Genomic DNA, 25,392 nt, shown 5'->3' with positions numbered 1-25,392 from the left:
TCCTGGAAGGGATTCGACACGGTGTATAATATGCTCTCTGTCCATCCAGAAACCTGTCAGTCAAATGAACAGCAAGTCAGGGCAGCCAAAAGTCAAGAGGTGGGATCACAGCACAAAAAAAAAAAAAAAGGATACTGATGTGCGACACCCCAGAGCTCTTTGACTAAATCTGAGGCAGGGAATATGAGAGTGACGGAGTACTCAGGGTGAATCTGAAGGGTTACAGGTGCTTATTCTGATTCATGACCTGGAAAACAGCTGAAAATGGGAATCTACTTATGTGTTTGGGAATTCAGTTCACATAGTCAACCTCCAAATCACCGTAAAGAGAGACGCTCCAGATTTAGTCTTTGTGGAACAATCACAGATTGCTGCATTACAGCAGGTATTTGTTCATGTCACTCAAGAAACACCACAAAAATGAAGTCTGGACTCAGGGTTTGGATGCATTTTTGTGAATGTTTTCTCTTTGAATGTAACCTTGACACACACAAAGAGCCAGTGCAAGCAGCTTCACTTCAAGGACTAGAGACCACATTTCATCTGACAGACACCAGGGTTGGAAATTTATTTTTGTCTAGTGGAACGAGTAGTAAATACTTTCTAAAAAACTTTTTTTTTATTGGCTTTTTCTTTAGATTTCATTTTTTTATTGTTTAGAAAGTGAAGACCAGACGTGCTCTAGTCAAGATTGCATAACCACATCAGATATAAAGGATTAAATATCAACTATTTTACAGAGTAAATAAAGTTTTAGACTAGAGCAGGATCTCCAAATGACGGTGTAACCTGCCAGAGTTTCTGGTACATTAGCTTAAATGCAAACAATTGGTTAGCACTGGCTGGTGGCGGGGTACGATTTCCCTCCCTGGTATTGGGACAGAGATTTGAGCACATGAACACATATCAGGCAAACGTGCAGCACTTCCTTTACATCTCACATGCTGGTTGGTCAACTCTCAGGTGTGTGTGTGTGGGAGGGAGGGGTCAAATTAGGGTTAAACAAGGTCAGTCAGGGGTTGGTACAACATCACTCCGTTACCACAACAACCCAGATACTCACCGGTAAGGTAGCGTGTTCTATTGGAGTTCCCTACGGCAAGAAACATAAACCGGGACATTAAGCGCATGGCAAAACATTGATTCTGGTGTGTTATTAATGGGAAAAATGAAAACTGAGGGAGTGTAACAACTGCATGGAAACAAAGCTCCTCAATCAAAACTGCTGCGAGGACGTTGGCGGCTTTCTGCACCACGGTATTTATTGCACACGGGCCCCTGAGATGTTGCTAATCTGGCTTTATGTGGCGACGTGCTGAAGCACCACGGAGAACTCCTGGACACACGGAGGAGAAGCCGCCGCCAAACCTTTTCAGTGCGCTTCAGAAAAAAAAAAATGATCAAGGAGCTTATAAGTCATAAAACTGGAGAGCTACGCGTCCAAAATTTTCTTTCTAATTTTCATATGATTATTTTCACTCCTGAGACCTTTTCATGCCTCTCTCCCCCCGTTCCATCTTTAAATCTGAGCTCAATTCGATTATGAGTATTTAGCTACGTCGCGCTGACCTCTGAGCGGTATTATTAGCTCTTGGACAGGGCAGCATATTCCCCTCTAGTGAGAACTGGGACGGTGAACGTGTCTGTGTACCCTTCTCTAAAGTTGTTTAAGAAATGTGAGCCTGCTGAGTTTTCCTCAGTGCACGTCTGCTTCCAACTGGTTAAATTCAGAGCTGTTAAAACAACCACATGAGCAGAAAACACACGCACACGCACGCACACACACACACACACACACACACACACACACACACATATATGGAGAATGTGCCAGATCATTGCAAGAATGTTGCTGCGTCACCGCGAGGCCTTCACTCCATTAATATCGGTGACGGGTCAGTGTGTGCGTTCCTGCGGGTTCTCAGTGTGCTTATTGTTAGTTGCATAACCTCTCAGGTTTTATTTTTTAGTCATAAAAACTTTTTAAAAAATCACTTATTCCTGGAATCTTGATTTTCCTCCAATACCTGTCACACACTTCAAATCTTCTGAGTGGGCTGGAGCCTCCCCAACATCTGCTCCACTCTCTACCACGTATTGCATTTTCTTATCTCTTATTTCCTTGTTTTACCTTAAACCTCAGCTTATCAGGGTGTGATTTTTACCATCAACAAAGATAAGTAAAGAGATGGACGTAGCCTCCGTGACGTCACCCACAGGTTTCCGAAGAGTGGTTGTGAAGCTCAGAGTGAGCTGGCAGTGAAAAATCGGGCAAAGAGGTGGAGCTGAGACTTCGGTGCAGCCACTTGTCACTCAAAGGTGTCACCTTTAATTAGGCAGAACTTTAAGTCTTAATAAAATTTGAACAGCTGAAAAGTTGGACATTTTAACATGGGAGTCTATGGGGACTGACTCACTGTTGGAGTCAGACTCTAGTGGTAATTAGAGGAACTGCAGTTTTTGTTGGCTTCATTTTTCACCGCTTGGATTTTACAAACTAGAATCTATATTTTCTCTCCATTTTTGAGGCTGCAGTCGCACTAGAAGACGCAGCGGTATCAGCAGTGTCAGATTTTGGTTCATTAAGACCCGTATACCGGAGGTACTGCAGATTTAGCAAAATTAGTGCTAGTAATGGTAAAGCAGCACCAAACTAGCAGTAGTAGCAACAGTACCTAATAGTAGCAGAACAAATTTTTTTGTTCTTGGGTCTATTGACTCCTGCCTGCTCCCTTCAATAGTATCTAATTCATTTCTGAGTAACTCTACTCTTTTATATGATCACCTCTGTTTCAGAGGGTCATACCACCCAGCTTTTTAGATCCATAGCATCTGATCTACTTAGGAGGCCCCACACTGCATGAGTGTGTGTTAACCTGTGTGTGTGTGTGTGTGTGTGTGTGTGTGTGTGTGTGTGTGTGTGTGTGTGTCGGGGTCATGTCCGGGGCTCGTGGGGGTGTAGGAAAAGCTTCTTAGAAGTGCTGGAAAACACTTAGCTCAACCACTGTGTGTGTGTGGCCTTATGGCCTTGTGACCCGCTTTGGCCAAATCTCTGTGCGCAATCATCTTACAGCTCGCCCGTTTGTGTGTGTGTGTGTGTGTGTGTGTGTGTTTGCAGTTTTTTTTTTTTTCCTAATGAAAACAGAGATAAAGATTCAAATAAAGAGCTTAAAACTGAGGAGATGTTTTGAGTGACATTATCTCATTGTTAAAAATAAACTGAACCTAAAAGACAACTTTACAGTGAGACAAACACATCTGGAACCTCTGTCCAGTTCACTGCTCGATATATTAGTAGGAAACTACAGTTCTCCAACACTCATACACCTTCCTGTCACTTTTTGAAATGAAACGATGGTCACATGATCTTTCAAAAAGAGGCTGGCAAGTCGACACTTTCGGGTGTTAATTGGTGTTAAGGAAACTTATCAATTAATCCTGATTATTAACACTGTGGCCTAAAGCTACTAAAATACTGGCTTTTCATTTAGAGCGGCTGCTACAACAGGAAGTGATTACGATGCTCGATGTGATGTCGTATAGCTGCTGAATGATTTGTTGTCTACACTCTACACTGTTCATGGTGCAATATAAAATCCTGATGGAGAGCATAATGTCATTGCAGTCGGGCTGTAGAGTCAATAGCCGGAGCTGCTGTGTAATCTGGTGCTGCTGACCTGACCAGCTCACCCTTTAATGAGCTTAACGGGCCCCATGTTAACGATCTAACCCGTAACAAGCTGATACTCTAACGAAGTAAAGCAGATTGTCCTGCCCTGTGATGTCTCATGCTAACATGCAGAGAGAGGAACTGCTGAGTGAGCTTATATAACACACATCAACACACACATTCACACTGAGGATGTGGTCGTGTCTACGTGTAGCGGACACTAATGTTCCAGGTTTATTTCCTGTGGACCTGAAAATGTATAAATCAGTTAAGAGACAAATTATGAAATTAAGTCCACTACTTACAGAGATTTCTTTTCTTTTTTTTAAACCACTATTTTCATGACATCATAGTATCATAGTTTAAAGGAATAGTGCAACATTTTAGCAACAGATTAGTGATAGACCGATTAATCAGGCCGAGTGAGATAATCTGTATTAGCTGCGCTCACAAGGCTGATTCACAATAAATGTCTGAAAAACATATCTGCAGACATACGTACGTGTTAAATAAATATTAATTAATTAAGTTCAGCTTTTTTTGTGTCTTGGGTCAACGATTTCAGCTGGAATAGGCATTTTTTGCATTTCACTTTCACTGAAACAAATTAAAAATGATGACGATGTGATTTTTGTTGGAGCTTGTAGCAAACAAACATGTTCCTTTACATCTGGAGAATACGAGGCTGAAGCGTCTCTGTAGCATCACAACGCTTCATTTATGGTTTGTAATGACACATTCTACCTTAACCTCACCTTAAAATTGCAGCTCTTGCTATTGAGATATTGCAATGGGCCGTATTTGTTAAGATTAATTGTTCAACCCTCATTATTATAATTATTAAATTGTTGTATTTTATCAGATGCAACTGAAAAACCCATATCAGTCGACCACTAATACAGATATAAGAGTGGTATTGGTGTGTGTGTGTGTGTGTGTGTGTGTGTACTAACAGGCAGGTTGGTGAACACGCTGAAGGTGCTCTTCAGAAAAGCGATCAGGTCGATCAGGTAGTCGCTGGCAGTCAGAGTCCCGCCTCCCTGCACCGCGGCCAGCCAATCGTAATCAGCCAGCTGCAGGAACTGGTCGATCTTGGCGTTCAGGCTGGTGTAGATCTCCGCCTCCGCCGCATGACGAGCGTCCTGCAAGAGGACACCAGACACCAGACAGAGATCAGAGAGGACAGTTCTGATAATGGCTGTGTGTTTGTGTTGCATGCTGGGACAAGAGTGTGTCTGTGTTTACCTTAAAGGTGGAGGTCCCGTACAGCTTGGTAGCGTTTACTGTGTCAGGAGGAACATTGGTGATGTTTGATATAAACTCCTCCAGGAAGTGGCAGCTCTGCTCCAGGTGGGTGGTGTTAATGATCACCTGCACCAACTGAGTGTAAACATCCAACAGACAGAGGACACAAAAATGACACCGGGAAACTTCAGCCATGTCAGATATAAACTATTTATGTCTCTTATTTAAAAAAATAATCAAACGCACCATTGAATATAAACGTATAATGTTCCTACATGTGTGACTGTGCTGATTACATTATGACATTATGTTGCTGCCGTGACCTTTACCTTCATTTCCTGGGAAGATCTACTTTTATTTATGAGAAGATATCATAATAATTAATTCGATAAGATTAATTAATCTGCTGAATAAAAGTGTTTGTCTACTATAATCAGTCCAGTTTGACTTAATGCATCATAAGCCTCCATTTGAACATCTGTCTTGATACACTGCTCGTTACTCAGGAATTCAGCACCGTTTATGATTATTAAAAGAAGGACGCAGAGTTACTGAATTTTCCACAACACGCAATCTTATCATTACATCCTGTTCTGAGTGTTTGGTCTCTAGGGCTGATCATGGAGCATGGAAACAAAACGCATGGAGAATGAAAATCCCCAACAACAACAGGTTGATAAGGGGAAGTGTCTTTTTTTTTTTTTTTTTCTGTGTCGGTAAATGAGCTGGAAATGTTGAGAATGACCGTTCTGAGCAACAGAGTTACACTGAAGTTGTGCAAACAACATTAGCTTGTTCCCTCAGAGATTATAACAAGCAGCAGGCTGGGGTTTTTACACACTGGACACACACACACACAAACACACACAAACACACACAAACACAATACCTCTGCCAGCCCGACATTCTTCTTTTTAATGGCGTACTGCAGACAGTGGCTGAGGGTTCTGGTCAACAACAGATTTGTCGACTTGCGGATCATATCGTCGACCTCCGTGGAACTGAAGACACACACACACACACACACACACACACACACACACAGACACACACATATAAACACAGAAAGACAGAGAATCAGTGACTGTGCAGAAGCGATTTCTTCCATCCCTTGCAGAAAGCTGCTGCGTCTGGAAGCCAGTACAAACAGTTTAAGTGAATTTCTCTGTCTGCGAGTCTCTCCATTTGGAAAAAGTTTAACTGTCAGCCAATTCAAATGAGCACATCACCATGTTATTAACTGTCAGGCTCATTAGAAGTCTACCATTGGTTTAAGCCTCTTGATAAGACTGCAGCTTTAACATAAGCTTAACAACTCAAAAACAGCAATTGAAGACTCAGACTATTACAAATCATTGAAATGACAGACTTCTGGAAAGCTAGATAAAAATCCAAAAACCTATTTTTGAATTCTGTCACCCTCCTTGATTATTTTCTAAATATATTTACCCACTCCAGTCCTCTACCAATTTTAAATAGTCATAAAATTACCACCTCTGTACAGCCAACAAAGGATAAAGACAGCCTGCGGGCTGTTGAGTCTGAAATGAGCTCAGATTTCCTGTTAAAACAAATTGTTTGATGATGGATAATCAGACCCACTTATACAAATCTCTGACATACTATCAGTTTTGTTATGTTTGAAATGTGGGTGATGTTCAGTGAAGACATTCCTGCACATTGTGGGGAGTCTAGTGTGGTTTTTCATGGCAGCGTGCGTCCCTGGCGAAGCATCACCTGCTGTTTAATAACTGGTTCAACCTGCACAAAGAGCTGAACTGAGGCCTGTGTGTGCAAGAGGTTGAACACACACACACACACACAGGAAGGGGGACAAATACTGACACACACACACACACCATCAAAATCAGTCGGGACACATTTCAGAAGGTTGTAAATATACAAAACCCATTTTATAGTACAACATACATGCACGCACAAAAAGGTCGGAGGAGGTCAAACACACATCACGCAGAGAGGGATAATCAGCGGAAACGTAAGCGATCGCTTTCTCCCACTGAGAGACGATGAAGAGGAATCTGTGTTTTGTGTGTGTCTTAGTGCATGTGTGTGTTTTTGTGTGTGTGTGTGTGTGTGTGATTCCAGAGCCCTGTGGGTAACAAACACATTCCAACCAAATCAGTAAATTGTGTGTGCCTGGAATTCAACCTAAGCACACACACACATGCACACGCACACACGCGCACGCACACACACACACACACACACACACACACCGTGTCTGCTGAGGGAGAGCGAGAGGTGGAATTCCAAACTCACTTTGTTTCCAAAAAAGCAAAGGAATCCTAAAAACGTTCCGACGATTCAGAGCAAGGGGGGGAAAATTCCTGGAGCGGCAGAAGTGCAGAGTGGACAAAAATTGCATGTGTGTGTGTGTGTGTGTGTGGAAAGTGGCAAAAAGTCAATGTATGCTAGTGAACTCTAGCAAGCGTGCACACACACACATATATATAAATATATAAATATAGACACACCGCAGAATCCAGATTGAATTTCATGATATTTATGCCACCATCAGTCACAATAAATGCACAGTGGTCGACGCTGTCAAGATGAAGCCAAATGGCTGCAGTGCAGGCGTGTTTACAGCACAGTGAGCGACGGAGGGAAACATGCAGAGGTATTTGCTAAAAATACACCAAGAGAAACAACAATGACAACAACACACAAAAAAAAAAGAACATAGTCAGCAGCAGTGAAAACAGTAAAGGGGTCAGAGCGCACGTAGCCAGGAAGCCACAGGTATGCACGTACTGTACCACGAGACACAGTGTAAAGGAACGTACACACACACACACACATAAACACAAACACACACACACACACACACATTGTCCTAATCCAAGTGTGGAGCAATGAGTGACTGTGATTCGTCGCGGTCCTCACATTTAATAATAGAAATCAACTGCGGTCATCAGTTTGCAGCCAAGTCCACCCGGCTCCCTGTATGTGCTGACGTTTGGAAGATGGACAGGTTGAGTGAGTGAGTGAGTGTACATGCTGTTTCTGTGTATGTGTGTGTGTGTGTGTGTGTGTGTGTGTGTGTGTATAATGGCAGGCAAATAAGAGTTCCTCTCATATTTTTCTCTCACCCTCAAATGGCTCCTTAGCACGACTTTCTACATCACTCGTCACTGAAACAGCACTTCTCACAGTAAATGTCACTGCGGTTCAGCTCTTCAGCGATGTGACTGGAACTATGTGAAATTAGTGAGTGGCCACTATGAGGTCATGTGGTACAAAATGCACAGAGATCTCCCTCTAAAGTGGCAGCGGTACGAGCTTCGTAAACACAGGCTGTTTGTTAAGAAACACGAGTATCGGTTACGTAGTTGTATAATGTTTAGGTTACAACATGGAGGATTAGTGCGAGAGCTCAGAAACGGCGCCGCACAATAAACTACAACTGATTCACTGACAGAGCTCAAAATGCTAAGTTAGCATGACGAGAAGATAAAACACGTGCTTAACCAGAAACATACACATTTAACATAAGAAAAGATGGTTCCAGCATATATTCATGTCTTATGACTGACTGGAAACCATTAACTTTGCACAGCAATTTATGGTTTATAGAGCAGAGTCATACAAAATTGGATGGTCTGATGCAGCTATTTTAATATCTTCATCTCTTTTGAATTGTCAACACAGTCAAAAAGTTGCTGTGACTGAATCTTTTGACCACGATTCTTTCCAAATCAACTGAATATGAGCAACGATTCATGTTTATAAACAGGTCGGTCGTACTTTTCGGAGAACCACTAATGACGCCGTTACACCACTCGACAAGCTAGCAGCACCAGAGAGACATTAGGACTTGACAAACTTAACAGCGTCACTAAATTACGAGATGAGCCATTAGCTGAAGTCCAACCAAAATGTCTCCTTTAAAGTCTGTGACTGGTTTAACAGCGACTCCAGAACAAAACGTACCACCTGTGATTAGCGGGAACTGGACACCAGGCTACATCGAACCAGTTTTAAAAGCACTTTGGCGTCAGGTTGACAGCTGCTGGATCTCAGCTGGAGAAATCTGCGATCTAACAGCCAATTCATGGCCGAGATTTGACTAGATTGTCTCCTCTTGTGTGGAAACCGTGGCCACAGAAGTGTTCTCGCCTCCACACACAGCTGCTTGTTTTCTTCCCAGTCTTTACCTCGAACAGGCCGGGGGTGAGCGAGCATGCTCTTTCTCAGAAACACCCCGCTTCACATTCACGGCTCCACACATTCGCACCCACAGTCTTCTAAAGCTGGACCGGAGCTTGGGGTCGAGTGTGAGGATCACGGAGCATCCGTTTGTTGTGTGGCAGCTCCAAAAACAACAAAACCAACATAAGGTGCTGGTTCCTTACTCTAAAGTTAACCTGCAAGCTCCTGGCTGTGAGCCCAGCTGTTCTAACTCCAGGGTACAGGTCGGTGTCCTTCCCACAAACTTTCATGCCAACATCACCTCATCTCCTCTTCCTCTTAAAACATCACAGAGCTGAGTAATCTTCATCACTCAAGCTCCTGCCAAACCACCACCCAGGTCAAGTGGAGTCTTTGCTTCTCGAACCGTGACAGAGAAAATAACAGACAACTGTAAGTCTGAGTGTGACTGGATGAGAATTACTGTGTTTTCTCAAAGGACGAAAAGTCAAAACAACCGCTTTCAGTTTCCTTTGAACGCCTCCTTTAAAGAGACGTTTCCTTCATTTTGAGCGTTTGTATCGTTGCAAAACTACAAGACATTAAGGCAAGAATTCACTTAAGACCTGTGTAGTGTAACAGGACGCCATCTTGTGTGTGTAATCAATTGAGAACACTTCCAGAAATATTTTTTAAAAAAGGTAAATGAGTCATTAATTTAAAAAGGGCAAAACAGAGATATGCAAATGCTATTAAATGTATTAAGTCTCTTCAAATTCTGTAGGATGCAACGGTCCAGCGTGAGTGTCTATGCAAAGTTTAATGCCAATCAATCTGTTCATCGTTCAGATATGATTAGAGCCACATCAGTAGTGTGGTTAAAAATACGTAGATTGTCCAACAGACATTCACTTGCACGATAACAAAAGAAGAGTAATGCATCTAGAATGAAGTAGAAAAGCAGCAAAACACACACACACACACACACACACACACACACACACACAAACACACACTCCATTTCCGCCAAATCAGAAATGTGAACAGAGGTTAAGGTCAGAGGTCGGGGGGGGATCAATGACCACAATCCTGCTCCATCGTCCCGTCTGCATCCGGACCTGTGCGGCTGTATGCGTGTGCGTGTGTTTGAAGCCGGGCAGGAAGGCGTGCCGCTGCGGTAACCAGATAGCAGGGTGTGCACAACCGTAGAAATCAAGCCAGGTCAAATAGTGGAGTCATTACTCTGATTGAAAAGAGCGATTAGTGCTGTCTGGTCAGCAGGAGACCAGAGAGAAACTGTTACTTGAAAAACATCTGTCTGGGACATTGTGGTGAGTTCAGACGGAGTCGAGCACAGAGTTATTTAAGTAATCCAGTGAATCGGAACAAAGCAGACTGTATTCATGGAAACGTATCCTCAAAAGCAGCAAGATACCTGATTTTATGACTTTTCTTTTTCTTATATTGACTTATTTTGTCATGTGTAACACCGCACAAGGTAGCATGCACGTGTCTTAGCAGCTTGTTTTAGCTGCAGAGGGCTCCTCACAGGTGCAGCCTGATATACCTTTTTTTTTTTGTTGTAAATAAAAGATTCATTACACATTGCACCTCTGAGGTGAGTTTAAAGGGGATATTGGTTTCTTGCCAGCAGCGAGCGGTGCTGATCGTAGCTTGACAAGAGATCTTCAGGACAGGTTGGAGGCTCCGGTGAGCCGCTATCGGAAAGTGGCGAGACGGGCTGGGGCTAGCTGGTTAGCATGCTAAAGAAAAGACATGACACACACAAGAGTTAACACATTGGTGTTGCTTTCCACCTCTGGAGACAGCTGTTGGCGAGTAAAGGAATGAAGTCTGATGCTGAAGTCGGACCGGTAAGTAAACAGCTGTTAATGCTAACTATGCTAGCTATGTAGCAATAGCAAAAACTTACATATAGCTCCTTTAAGAGCTAAATTATCCTATTTATGTCTTTGAGAGTGTTTCCCCCCGGCTGGATCAGCGCTTCACATCCAATCGTTACCACAGTAAATGTCTGAAAACAGACAGAGACAAATAGACAAAGACTGATTCTTTTCATCCCATCTTTTTTTTTTTCCTGTTTAAACCAATTCCTCTCTTTTGATTAGATGACTTTTTCCAATCACTCCTCCTCCTGCCTGTGTCTCTTTTTCTTCCGCCGGTCATGGATCAATGGTACCTCCCCGGTTCCCAGCCCCCACGGAGAACCAGCACACACACACACACAAACACACACACACACACACACACACACACACACACACACACACACACACACACACACAAGTACGCATAAAAAGAAACACAGACACAGCTACAAAAGTGCACTTATGCATGCTGAAGATATACAAAAACATCACCAACCAAGTTAGAGTTTGACACTAATAATACATATCAAACAGAAAGATTCGTTGTGTGTGTGTTTGTTTAAAATGTGTGTGAAAAGTGTGTGTTCCTCTCTCTGGAAAATGTGTAGATTTTCCTGGTTCAGCATTTACATCTTGTGTTTTTGTAAGTTTACATATACAGTTCAGGTTTCTTTGGTGTGTGCATGTGTGTATGTCTCCATGTATATTGTTCAGTGTGTGTGTGTGTGTGTGTGTGTGTGTGTGTGTGTGTGTGTGTGTGTGTGTTTGTGTCTGGCTGAGTCCCAGCCTTGTGAAATACTTCTGGACAGCGGAAGTTGTTTCCTGATTGCTCGTCTCCTCAGTAGAAAAGTAGCTGCATTGTTTTAGCTAATTCTTCCATCAACCATAACCAATACACACACACACACACACAGACACACACACACACACACGGACTCAGAAGGTTACTGTTTAACCTCTACAGAACATGGAACAGAAGCTGGACTTGATTGCCGAGCTGTGGCGTGTGTGTGCGTGTGTGTGTGTGTGTGTGTGTGTGTGTGTGTGTGTCTGTCCTAATGTGGGCCAAATCTAATGAGAGAAAGATCCCTGATCCGAATGGAAAGAACCAATGGAACGTGTGTGTGAGCGAATGAGAGAGACAGCGGTGGAAAGCGATGGAGGAAAAAAAGCTTCTTGGGGGTAAAGGAAGCCTTATGGGGCAAAACACTCGCCCCCTGCTACGACCCGGTGTTCAGCAGCTCCATTTTAGTTTCAACAAACATAACTGGCACTACGGCTGTCACCTTTTATTCCAAATTCATAAAGAATATACATTTCATTTGTTTGGTTTTTACTCCACAAAAAGGGACTGTGCTGTATCAGTAAGAGGCTTCTGTTCTCTATGACAATGTTTTCTACAGACAAGAAAATTATTTCTTCCCTGCAAAACATCATTTAATAGGAGAATAATAAAAGACCTGCACTGCTTGAGGGCTGCACATCAGTATGCACATTTTTTAAAAAACTAAGTAGAACACTGACAACCAGTTTCAGCACAGTCTGCTCACTAAATGATGTGCTCCAGATGTTTGCGTTTCTTGATATCAGCCTGCAGACACCTGGGTAGCCAGCATTAGCTTTCCAGCAGGTAGGGAGAGACTGAACAATGGAAAATCCTTTTATGTTGACTGCCTGGGCTCCACCTCTCCTAACCGGAGTTAATAGCTTGTCCACAGACTCAAAGCTCAGATCAGTGTGCAGAATCTTGTAAGTCCGGTTTGATGTGATCGTTAGATCCACTACGAGGAAAGCCAGAGGAAACTAGCCACGACTAAGTGGGAAAAACTATTCCTCAATAAGGCGAAAACTGACTGCATGGATGTCAGTGACAGAGGAAGAGTAAGAAGCATAGGTTTTGTATGCATGTGTACCTGAGATGAAGATCCTCACTGTATTTCAGACAGGCATAGATGAACTCTTTGAGCTGGCAGTAGACTTTTGGCACAAACTCGGAGAAGGGAAGCTTCTTGGGGAAGGGAAGCTAGAGGAAATAGAGCGAAAAAAAAAGGATCAAGTGAGATTATATTCAAATTTTACTTCGCATTTTGTGCACAAGCAACCTCACTTCATCAACCAGAACTCGCACTCAGGCTTTATTTCTCGGGAGACGTTAAATGGTTGTGAAAAACAACACGAGATTTAACTTTCTTCCTCTTCATTGTTCATCTTGATGTCCCCTGAGATCCTGTCACTATCTGCTCTCTCCCTCAGTTACCTTGTCCAGTTCGGGGTCTTGCAGGGGAAACTGGGAAGTGTAGTGTCTGTACTCCTGCTCTGTTGAGACTGGGATTGGACTGTAGTTGTCCTGGTCCAACACCTGCCTGCAGAAAGACAAATACAAAACATAGGAAAATAATTACAAAAGAGGTCAAGTGGAATGACTGAGATGCAATCAGCCCCTGTTTCACTCTCTAAATATATATACAGTATGTGTATATATCTATATATATAGATACATACACACACATACACACACTCAATCATCACATTGGGGGTCATTCTAATGCTTGAGGTTTTCTTACCACCCTCCCCTCTTTCACCACCCCCACTTCTTGTTGGCGCTCCAGAGTTCGGACGTTCCAACGTTCCATGGAGAGGCCGTGAACCGGAGAGCTCTCTCTCTCCAACAATACAACACAACATTCCTGTGGCTTCCCCAGTGTGTGTGTGTGTGTGTGTGAGAAAAACAGAGAGAGAGAGAAAAAGAGAAAGAGAGAGAGAGAGAGAGAGAGAGAGGGGAAGGAGAGAGGGAGTGAGAGTGTTTGTTTGTCCGTTCTCGCTGCTGCAAGTCCCACTGGTGTCATTGGACAAAAGCGATGGTGAAACAATGGCATGTAAGCCCAAACACACACACACACACCCAAACACACGCACACGCACACGCACACGCACACACACACACACACACACACACACACAGTCTTGTAAGGGTACTACCCATTCTGAAGGGCAGAGAATGTTCCGGACGTTTGCTTTAAAACACTTCCTCTCTCTGGCTGGTCGTAAAACTTCAAAACCAGGACGGGGACATTTCCCACAAACCAACATTGGTGTGTACATGTGTGTGTGTGTGTGTGTGTTTGTTGTTGCGCCCTTATGACCTTAAAACTAGAAAGGGGAAGGTCAGAAACATGTCCCCAGCTGCTGAAAAACAGAATTATCGCCCTGATGTCGCCTCAAGAAGCACACGATCTCCCTCTCTCAGTCTCTTTTGGCCTCTTCCACGCAAACAGCAAAGGCCGGTTGTCTTGTATTCATCAGTACCTGAAGGTGATGTTCCACTTCTTGAGCAGGATCTCTCCGTACTGCTCCCTCATCTCCAGCAGCATGTCGAACAGCTGTGACACCGGGAAGCCATAACCCTGCAGGAGAGAGAGCCAGAGCAAGCAGTCAGTGTCCAGCTGCATCTGAATCCAAGAAAACACGGATGAACACGGACGCCAAGCTGAGCTCTAAGTAGAAACAAGTGTGTACTAGTGTGTATGTACTGAAATGTTACATCCATAAGCCATTCATTACAAAATACCAAATCTATTATGGTACTGGAGCTATGTGTTCTGCAACCTGAAATTCCATTTTTGCAACATAAATTTAATTTCCTCACAACTCAACCACTCTGCTAACCTTCAGGACAACGGGGGGAAACAACACGGGGAAAAAAAAAAGCAGAAAATGAAATTAAATATTTCTTCATAAGGCTGCAAAATATGTGGGTGGAAAACCAACCATCCTTATCTTAATACTGATCAAGAAACGTAAGATTTTCGCATGGCTTCAAAAGCAACATTTACGAGTCTGAATGAACGGTGAAAACAGGAGGCTCTGTTAGAGGGGAGGAAGAGAGAGGGCGAATTCAGCCGTTCAGTGGCACCTCATCACTTCACCTGAATGACTTTTGGGCATCGTAGCATCCATTCATCACTTCCCCCTCCCTTGTTCTCTCTCACTCATCTCCGAATGGTTCTCTCATCCGGTCTTTTCACCCACATCTCCCTCCTATCTCATCCCTCCATCCACTCATCCATCACACTCAATCTATCCAGGTTGGTTCATTCATGCAGCGGAGAGTATATATAAAGGTCGAATTAAGAAGGAAAGTTTTTCTGTAGAGATTGCCATCCATTTATTTTTATAACTGCAAAACATGCTTTGAACAAGTTTCATGGGCCTCTTGGGTTACATAGCTCACTTGGCATGTGCAGAGATACCTGAACAAACAGAACAAAAACATCAAAATGGAAGGAAAGAAAGCTCGAGCAAATCATCTAGTACGGCGTGATGATGACCAGGGCTGCATGGATGGCAACGGTTTCCTTCCTTCACAGTCTAAGCTGAACAATTAATCGCACACACGTACCTGCAGTGTATCAGCAAAAAGGACAATAAGGTTCTTCAGATCCAGCACCAGGTCAGGGTCATCGCAGTACGACTGAGCAAACAGAGGACAGTGTCAGAGCGAGTGCTGTTGTCACAGCTGACAGTGAATCCTGCACTTGCAGAAAAATGTATGCAGTGTTTTTTTGAGTGTGTGACTCGTCTTACCGAGTGTGTCCTCAGGGCGGCGACAATTTTGGACAGCGCCAGCTCCCAAAGCTCCTCAACGTACGCTCTGTTGACCAAACCCTGCGTGGTGTGAAGAACGTGATCCTCCACAACAAAGAACCTGGGTGGATGAACGACAGGGTGTGAAATAAATGATCTTATTAGTTTAAAAGATTGTTGGAAATACACATATTCACTTTCTTGCTCTGATTTAGATGAGAAAATCGATACAACGCCCATGTTTGTCAGTTAAATATGAAGCTAGAGCCAGGCGACAGTTAGCTTAGCTTAGCATAAAGACTGGAAAACAGGGGGAAACAGCTACCCTGACTCTGTCCGATAGTAATCAAAAGAAATCTGCAAACCAGACCCTCCAAAGGTCACTAATTAACACGTAATATCTAGTTGATTTAATCTGCACAAAAAAGTTTGTGTAAAAATGAAGATATAAACTATTTCCTGTCTGGGTGCAGTGACTTCCTCTTATCGTCATCATTCCAGCACATGACCTCCCGCTAGCTGGTCACCCATTACCAGTCATTATGCTAAGCTAAGCTAACCACACCCAGCCTGTAACTTCATATTTAATAGAAAGATATGAGAGTGGTTTCCATCATCTCATCTAACCCTCGACAAGAAAATGAAAAACTAAAATATTTCTTTTATGAAATACGTTGTGGAAATCTTGTAACTTCCACAAGACGTAGCTGAAACCGTAGAAGTTTTTCTCTTCAGCTCTTTTGTGATGAAATATTTGTCTGGAGAATATAATATATTAGGTGATGACGTGACGCGCCAGCTGTCAAAACTTGTGAACCTTGCAAACAACTATTAAAACTATCAATATCAAAGTATAATTCTGCAACTGCACAGCCTGTTTCCACCCTCATATTGCAGTGGACAGTATTCTCAACTTTTCCAGAAAAAGCCACCGTGTTTACCCAGTTTGAAAATCATTTACAAGTACCAATGACAGCCCTGCAAATGGCGCATTCACTCAATCAGGCGTTAAAAGCTGTTGATGTCTCAGCGAGGGGCCGCACTCGTCAATCATGTTGTTGTACCGCTTTCTTGAAACGACGCCTGTGTGAAATGGATCGAAACGCCTGCAGAGTTACTTTGGTTTTTTTGTCCTCTGACAACATGTCTCACTCAAACTGCTGCCACTGAGCTTCGCCAGACCACAATAAGCCGCACTGTGGTCGAGTTAGTGGCCCGTCTGAGCATGGTTCATCCTCTATTTGTCATTACTGAAGAGTATAAATATGTTGGGAGGGAATTTTCAATTGATCTCTTTAACTTTTTCCTCTATTCGCTTGTGTGAGAAACTCAGAGGGGTTCATCTGTTCTTTAAGAACGGCGCCCTCTACCTGTTCTGCGCCGAAGAACAACCGAGCAGCAACTTTCCCTCAAAGTTCAGCCCGGCAAAGGGATACTCTCCGAGGCTGTTAGTCTTCTGGTCTATCACTGTGTTTGATTATCGTTACTACGCTAGTGATTTATAGATAAAAAAAAGGGTCAATCCAGCAACACTTTCCAGTTCCTCCTGGGGGATCCTGAGGTGTTCCCAGGTGCACCCAAGGGTTTCTCCTCCCAGTTGGACGAACCCAGAACACCTCCAAAAAGAAAGGCACCAAGGAGGCATCCTAATCAGATGCCCGAGCCTCCTCAACTGGCTCCTTTTGACGTGAAGGAGCAGAGACTCTACTCCGAGCTCCCCTCCGGATGTCTGAGCTCCTCACCCTACAGTATCTCTAAGGCTGAGCCCATCGTCCGTCACACGGAGGAAACTCGTTTCAGCCGCTTGTATCCATCATCTCATTCTTTCGGTCACTCACTCAGAGTTTACGACCAAAGGTTAGGGTTGGAACAAAGATCCACTGGTATCAAGATCTTTGCTTACCTTACAAAGTACTTACTTTGTCTGACCAACAGTCTACAACAGTCACATTGTCAAATTGTCTAAATGTAAAAAAACCCCAGCAGATCCTGACATTTGAGAAGCTGGTAAAAGGGAATGTTTTGCCATTTTTCCTTGAAATTTATCTAAATGTTGATCATTTTCTGACACTGAGCTGAACAACTAATATTAACATTTTCTTTTCTTTAATACCTCTCCTCCATTTTCTCTTTCTCAGTTTTCTTCTGTTTGTTCTTATAAAGATAACATGTAATATCTTGAGTTTTAACATTGTGTATTACTGTGAAAGAAACTGACACAGTATCTCTCATCGAACCAGCCTGTTTAAACAGACGGAAACACCAAAATAAAGATGCACAAGGCAACTTTATCAATAATTCTCTTGATGTCATTGAGAAGATAAGTTACTGAAAGTGTTGTTTCTCTTCTACAAAGAGTTCAGATGAAAGGGTGATTGGGTGGATGGATGAGAAAAAGAGTGGAAGAAACAGCAATTGATGAGAGACATGGGATGGCACTTTCCAACATGTCAGATGGGAATAACAGGCCTGAGGGTGTGTGTGCCTTTGTGTGTGTGTGTGTGTGTGTGTGAGTGTGTGTGAGTGTGTGTTACTGTCCAGTCGTAGCTGTGTTTATAGAAGCGTCTACTCCAGCCAGACAGACACAAGGAATAACAGCAATAAGCCAACCACCATCACACACACTCTATCAATCGTCGCCACTGTGTGTGTGTGTGTGTGTGTGTGTGAGGGAGAGAAAGTTATGTGAATACAATGGAGAGAATAGGATGGAGCGATGGATGAGAGGGAAAGTAAAAAGAGGGGAGGGGTGGTTGTGGGAAGAAAGGATAAAAAAAAAGATGAAAAGATGTCAAATGGTCAGAAGTCACTCAAATGAAATGAAATGAAATGAAATGAGGTGTCGCTAAATGTTGAATGTTTGCTTTCGCTTGAAGCTTCTCTTTCTCACCATCTCTTATTCGCTCTTCTGCCAAGTTACACAGAAGGTTTACAATGGATGGGTGGATGGATGATGGATGGAGAGGTGGATAGAGAGATGATAATGGAAGTAAGGATGGATAGATCTTTAATTTGAATGACGAGAGTCAAGGAAAAGTGGATGGGTGATAAGATGAATGATAGAAGAGAGGGAATATTAAGGCTGGAAATGGATGGATGGACGGTTATGTACGGATACAGACAGGAACAGCTTCCACACAAACAACCTTGCTGTAAATTAAATGATACCTTTTGTAAGATATGTTTTCATTTTGACACGTTGGGTCTTCAGATGAGCAAAACTGAAACGGTGACGAAGATGAAGAGGTGAAGAACAGTTACATCGACGTAAGGAAGAGAGAGAGAGAGATGAACGACTTACCCGACAATCTGATTGAAGTACCGCCTGTATCCCTCCAAGGTTTCATGCTAGAAAAGTAAAAGAAAGGCGGAACAAAGATGGGAGGGAAAGGGAGGGATGGGATAAAGAATGCAACCGAAGCAGAAAAATATAGAAAGATAAACAATCAGCACCAAATACTAATTAACTTGCCTGATACAATAAATTTACAGGAATAAATGTATCAAATTCAACTTGACAGGAATTCAGATTGCATAAAACCTTCCATTTGTTCAGTATTGCTAACGATAACAGTAGTTAAATGGATTAAGGAGTGTGTGTGTGTGTGTGCAGGGAAGGGTACAGTAAGTGCAGTTAGGAGTGTGTCGATATAAAAGTGCAGACACAAACACACAGACAGAGTGACGGTGCAGGGTCATACCATGTTAGAGTGGGGCTGCAGCACGAGGCGAGCCTGTTTCCTCCTCTGCTTTCTGTAGTAGTTCTCAAACACGTCACGCAAACCCTAAAACACAGACTGGAGGTCAGAACGGGCGGAGGCACGGCGGCGCTGATGCTGGGAAACGGAACTTACATCAAGTGGAAATGAATGAAAGGTGGAAAAACTTTTTCTTTTCTGACTGAATATCATTAGAAATTATTCTTAAACTGTAAATGAGGAGTCAAAATAAACACATATAGATGACACATTTTGGAGTTATGATATTTTACATTTATTTTTTATCTAATTTTCCTCATTTGGAGACAGTGATGATCAAACTCTATCTAAACATGCAAAACTAAACTTCCTAATACGTGAAGGCTTTTTCACAAAATAAAACAGATAGACAGTTAGAAAACTGATTATTAATCATTAATACGACTTTCATAAGAAAACAAAACTCTGCTGAACTAAAACTGCTTTATTTTCTCCCTCTTTCACCTGATTTAACTTGGTACAGGATCAATAATTCTTCCAATGTTTTCATAAATTAATTCTACGTGACTCCCTCTCAGCAATTATAGAAAAAACAACGACCAGCCGAAGCCAGATCGTTTTAAATTTGTGTCACAATATTGTTGCTGTTGAGTTTTATTTCCTGTATTTCCATGTAGCACACGTTCAGCTGTCAGGATTATCATTTTACTGCGACGCTGCACGGCGCAGAATGCTTACGGCTGTTTGAGGCAGTAACTGGTTACTGGGAGGATGAATCTAATGAGGTGTAAAACCAAAAGGTTACCCACCACTGAATGATGGGAAAAGTTGAGATAAGGTCATGCGAGCAAGAGAGAGAGAGAGAGACAAACAGTGTGTGTGTGTCTTTGATGACTAAAGCTGATTCCTGTTCAGTTGTGGTTGGCGTCACTGGTCAGACATCAAAACTGAAACCCACACACAGACTCACAGAATCAGCTTTCTAAACCTGACCAGCTCCGTATCTTTTCCTTCCATTACACAGAAGCTCTCCCTCTTATCGCTCTCCCTCTCTGCTGTGTGTCTGTGTGTGTGTGTGTGTGTGTGTGTGTGTGCGCCTATCTAAGGCCCAGACCAGGACCCGCAGTCCTTAGTGAGCTCAGAGATAAGAGCGCAGGACTAGACTGATAGCAGGACATGCCCCCCTACATACCAACCAGACCACCACCAACACACACATACACACACACACACATCTACAGTGGTGACCCCCGGCCTCTGTTGATGACATATGCTCACATCTGTGGTGACCACCACCTGCTATCACCATGATAGGCAACAGTTAGATAGAAGAATAAAAACAGACACATTTCGTGAATTTAACAAACACACCAGTGTTTGCAAACTCTGCATTTGCCCCGGATACAAGCAACTGAAACAATCCTTATTCAAAAAAGAAATAAAAAACAAAGTACAGTGTGTTAAAAATAAAGATCTAGAGGGGAGTTTTGTGTTGAAGCTCAACTGCACTCTTTAATTTTTTAATTACACCCTTGGTTGAACAATGTCCATTGAAAACACATCACAAAGTTGCAAACAGAACAATAAAGTGGATGGTAAAAATATGAATCTCACTGGTGGAGATGTAGATAGTGTTTTGGAACCACGTTCAGTTTGATGTTGTGAGGTGACAAAACACTGTTCTTTAATTCTTTAATTCCCAGTTTGACCCTCAGCTGAACAATGTGCATTCAACAAACGAGCTGCATCAAACGGCCATGAACTCTTTATCATACAGAGCTCGCTCTCCCCGAGAGCGTTTCACAGAGGTGAAACACAGGACTCTGTGTGTGTGTGTGTGTGTGTGTGTGTGTGTGTGTGTGTGTGTGTGTGTGTGTGTGTGTGTGTGTGTGTGTGTGTGTGTGTGTGTGTGTGTGTGAGACCTCTGCAACACCACATAAACGGTGGAGGCAAAGAGATATGAAGAGAGAGATACAGACTAAGCAGAGTAAAAAACATAAACAAAGTAAAAGACAGGAAAAGAAAAACACGGAGCACGAAGAGAATCACAGACAGAAAAGAGAAGGATGGAAATAAAGGAACAAACGAGGAGACATATGAAGGAGTGAAACTAATCAAATTTAAAAGTTGATGAGAGGAATGATTAGGAAATGAAGAAACAAAGAAAGAGCTTCTGTCTCTGAACTGTTGATTCAATAAAGTGTTACTCAAGGGGGAAACTTGATGAGTGCCAGTTAGCAAGCTAATTAGCTTGGTCGCTAACAGGAGTTCACACAGGTTTTTTCAAAACATGTGTTTGTACTATTGACTCCTAACTGTGCAAACTTCTTTTTTACTCAGAGGAGGTTAAATAATAATAATAATAATAATAATAATAAGCTGCAGTAGCCTCACTCAATTTGCATGTTCATCAAGGTTGAAGCACATATAAAAATTTGTGCACACCAATTGCGGCAATTCCACCGAAACGAACTGATTTAGCTGCAAAATGTCACCATCTTAAATGCTGGTGTGAGCGGGACTTAAGAAGATCTGGGGTGTCAAAGCCGTCCAGTCAGTTCCAGTTGTCCTGCTCTGCAGCTCCCAGTCTCACCAGTGTGATGAACTGGCTCCTGCTTTCTTCCCTCCACCTCTCCTCAGCTCAGCACGCCAGGCTTCGGGCCTGTGTTTACACTCATAACAACTCCGTCCACACATCGTCGTGTAGTACGTGTGTGAGTGTAACAAAGGAGTATTGTTCGGGAGCCCCGACGCCGCTCGACTACGGCTGGAAAATCGTGGACTTTAAACATGGAACAGAGAAGGAGAGATGGAGGCAGAGAGAATGGATGGAGGATGGAGGAGAAGAAAAGAGGAGGGGGGGGGGGGGGGGGGAGTGTGGAGAGAGCGGAGGTCTTGATTGCAAATGGGATTCCACATCCAGGTTTACTAGAAAAATAAATGAAGCTGTTACACGCGCGTGCCAGTGTGAGTACAAGTCATTCTCGACATTTAAAAATCAGACTGTGTCAGTGTGTGATTTTCCAGTGGACCCCCCCCCCCCCCTCCTTCTCCCCCCTGCCCCCCCACCCCCCCCGGACAGCAAACTGTGCTGGACATTCTGGTTTTCTTTTCTAATGGTAAATCCACTTCTCTGCCCAATGGCCTGTCATTCAAACAGCTGCAACACCGCTTTAATGGATAAAACAGCTTCAGCCATAGTGTGTGTGTGTGTGTGTGTGTGTGTGTGTGTGTGTGTGTGTGTGTGTGTGTGTATGAACGTGTAGGTGTGTGTGTGTCCTTTTCCAACAGTCCAGCTCTCCACCTTCTAATCCAAAAGGAACAATGCTAAAATAAAGTGTTGCAGCAAATGCCAGAGGGAAGGAGTGAAGAAATGATGTGATTCAAGTGTGTGTGTGTGTGTGTGTGTGTGTGTGTGTGTGTGTGTGTGTGTGTGACCTCAGAGGTGAGGAGGTCAGACCTTTCAGCACCTTGCAGAGACACAACACACTCCTTTCCCTTCTCATCCTTTTACTCTTCTTCCCTCCTTTCTTCCTCCCTTCTCCTCTCCTCTCTCTCACCCCTATAGTTACCCCCCCCCCAATCTCTCTGCCTCTCTGTGTTGTGTTTTCACCCTTGTCTTCCTGTTTTTGCCCCTTTTAACCTCCATCCTTTCCTTCCCCCTCTCTTCCCTCCTTCCTTTAAAACGCCACCGTTACACCTCCGCCAACCTTCACCCTCCCTCTTCTCATCACCAGCATGTCTTCTTCTCTTATTTGCTCTTTATTTCACCTCGTCATAGTCAGGTTTTATGTCTCATGTCTCTGAGGTATTTAAATAAACGAAACAAACAAATAATAAAATAAACAAAATGATGCAGCAAAAATTGAAGAAAAAGGAAAAAAAACTAAATTCTGATACACAAAATGATGTTTATTTTCAGATTTTTTCCTTCTGAAATTCTGTAATTTTACCTCTACAGAAATCTAAAATTGTCTTATAAGAAGGGAAAATAGCTGTTTAATTGAACTGCTCAAAACACAAAGGTGCGGCCTGTGACTGGGGGTAAAAAAGGTTTGAAGCCACTGTTTGTTTGTTTTCAGGGTCTCAGGATACAGAGTGTTTCATGCTGCACAAAGACCTTGAGGCTAATTTGTGATTTGTGGTGTTGGGCTTGATTTATCCGACAATATTAAAGCGTCAAATATCAGAGTTCCCCTCACATCTTCAGCACCATGTGACGTGAGAAGCAGCCAAGAAAAAGTTCTTGATTTTTTAGAATTTAATCTGAAACCAAAGGCTGCCTGAAATTTGTTGTTGTAATTTCTAAACGTTCTTTCTCGACCCTCGTTTTTTTAACCCCTCTCCTCTTCCTTCATCCCTCTTTTGTTCCTCCTCTCTCATTAAACCTCGCTCTCTTTTCCCTGCTCCCTCCCTTCACTCTCTCCATCATCTCGCCCCTGTTACCCTCTCTCTAACCTCGCTCTCCCTTTTTGCTCCCTCCCTCCATCGCTCCTTTGCCCGTTCACTTTCTCCTTCCTGTCAAAGTTCATGCACTTCCTGTCCCCCTGCCAGAGAGCCCCCCAGATACACACACACACACACACACACACACACACACACACACACACACACACAGAGAACAGAAACAGCCGACCTTCTGGCTGTGTTGGCCCGGTCACAACCCCTAAAGGCCTGCAGGCGCGCACACACACACACACACATACACACATACGGACCCCAAATGTGCAACTAACCCAGTCATGGCCCAGTCAACACCTCCACCCATGTCGCTTTCGCTCTTTCTGATATGAGACACGCACACATTCTGCCTCTTTCTCTCACAAACACACACACACACACACACACACACACACACACACACACACACACACACACACACACAGCAGCCTGGCTGGAGTGAAGCCAGGCTGGAGCCGGAGGCCTCATCTTGCAGCATCATATACCTCTCTGTACATAAACCGGGTGGTAATTCTCCCTCAGGCCTGTGTGATACGATGAGTTACTGTTCAGCACGAGATGACACAATTCATTTTCAACCATCGAAAGCTTTTTACTTTTCTACCTCGGTGGCCACAGCTTCGATATATATCGCCGATGATTGAGTGAGACTTGTTCATGGCACCACTGGATTCACAGGACACACAATAAACATTCAAATTCTTCAAGTGTAAAACTCACTCACTCAAAAATAAAACTTCTTACTTTACCTGGCAACAAATTCCAGAAAAAGTACTATATTCTCTCATTCTAGTAAACTGTGATTAAAACTGTCTATTTGAATAAATAAAAAATAAAAAAATAAACTCAGTGACCTTAGAAAAAGCAGCTTGACAATAGCTGGATCTAATTTTTTGACAAAAAGTAAACAGAATCAAAAGTTCTGAATTTAGACTCCAAGAAAGAACATCTGGACTAATGTCATTAATTAAGAGGTCCACCAAGTCAATACATGATACGCAACTCAAAATATTATCATTACCTAATAAGGAATCTTTGTGCAAGGCGGGGGCAGAGATATTAGCAGTGGTTTACAACAGGAGGAAACTGTGATCGGAGCTCATGAGAGGGTAAAAACAGCACTGAGGAGGAAGAGTTAATACAGATGAGATTTAAGGAGAAAAGACTCACCAGCACAGTGTAGATATGCAGACAGCGGTAAACTGGAGAGAAATCCACCAAGTCATGAGCTCCTGGGACCTAAAACACAAACATGTATACAATCAGACTCAAAGTACAAATCTTCAAACTTTCATTTCAAAAGGAGACGAAGAGAAAAGAGTTTCCTGCACAGAAGCAAGAAAAGAAGAAAACGTGGAGACAAAAGTCTGTTTTCTTAAAAGAATCCCAAAAATATGAGAAAATGTTTAGTATTGAATTGTTTGTCCTTCACTCATGAATGAACTGGCAGGAGATTAAAGAGCTGCTTGTTACACGGCATTTTTACTGTTTTGTCTAGAGCACCAGTGAAATTCTTCTTCTTTGCTTTTGTGGTTTTAGTATTTCTTATATTACTTCTTATCACTAGCTGCTCGTTTCATTATTGCGTAGTCACGTCCGTGCGTATGCTCTGGTAACACGTTTCTCGATCTGAACATTAAAGCTTCACTGAACTGAACTGAATTTAGACAGAGATGCGGCGGGGGGGAGATGT

The 25,392-nt window shown here is 42.9% G+C and overlaps 1 protein-coding gene across 8 annotated transcripts in view; it reads right to left on the bottom strand.

Moving 5' to 3' along the window:
* Nucleotides 1–25,392, bottom strand: part of exoc6b (exocyst complex component 6B) — an 86,012-nt gene that overhangs the window by 35,417 nt on the left and 25,203 nt on the right. For 4 of the 8 annotated variants that reach the window (XR_002665598.1, XR_002665599.1, XM_022761095.1 and 1 more), the window contains exons 8-19: nucleotides 24,870–24,938; nucleotides 19,242–19,325; nucleotides 18,842–18,888; nucleotides 15,541–15,661; nucleotides 15,356–15,427; nucleotides 14,263–14,360; nucleotides 13,214–13,319; nucleotides 12,870–12,979; nucleotides 5,805–5,916; nucleotides 4,916–5,050; nucleotides 4,624–4,812; nucleotides 1,064–1,093 (exon numbers count right to left, since the gene is read on the bottom strand). Coding sequence is in view for 6 of the 8 variants with exons in the window: in XM_022761095.1 (XP_022616816.1) it covers nucleotides 1,064–1,093; nucleotides 4,624–4,812; nucleotides 4,916–5,050; nucleotides 5,805–5,916; nucleotides 12,870–12,979; nucleotides 13,214–13,319; nucleotides 14,263–14,360; nucleotides 15,356–15,427; nucleotides 15,541–15,661; nucleotides 18,842–18,888; nucleotides 19,242–19,325; nucleotides 24,870–24,938 (1,173 nt within the window). In the remaining 2 variants the exon portion in view is untranslated. Of the gene's footprint in view, nucleotides 1–1,063; nucleotides 1,094–3,897; nucleotides 3,920–4,623; nucleotides 4,813–4,915; nucleotides 5,051–5,804; nucleotides 5,917–12,869; nucleotides 12,980–13,213; nucleotides 13,320–14,262; nucleotides 14,361–15,355; nucleotides 15,428–15,540; nucleotides 15,662–18,841; nucleotides 18,889–19,241; nucleotides 19,326–24,869; nucleotides 24,939–25,392 lie in introns of those variants that run through there. The other 4 variants (XM_022761098.1, XM_022761099.1, XM_022761101.1 and 1 more) reach the window with 3 other exon arrangements.

The sequence above is a fragment of the Seriola dumerili genome, unplaced genomic scaffold (assembly GCF_002260705.1).
Source record: "Seriola dumerili isolate Sdu_G_001 unplaced genomic scaffold, Sdu_1.0 BDQW01000388.1, whole genome shotgun sequence".
Classification (NCBI taxonomy): Eukaryota; Metazoa; Chordata; class Actinopteri; order Carangiformes; family Carangidae; genus Seriola; species Seriola dumerili.
This window is presented reverse-complemented; position numbering and strand designations above follow the sequence as displayed.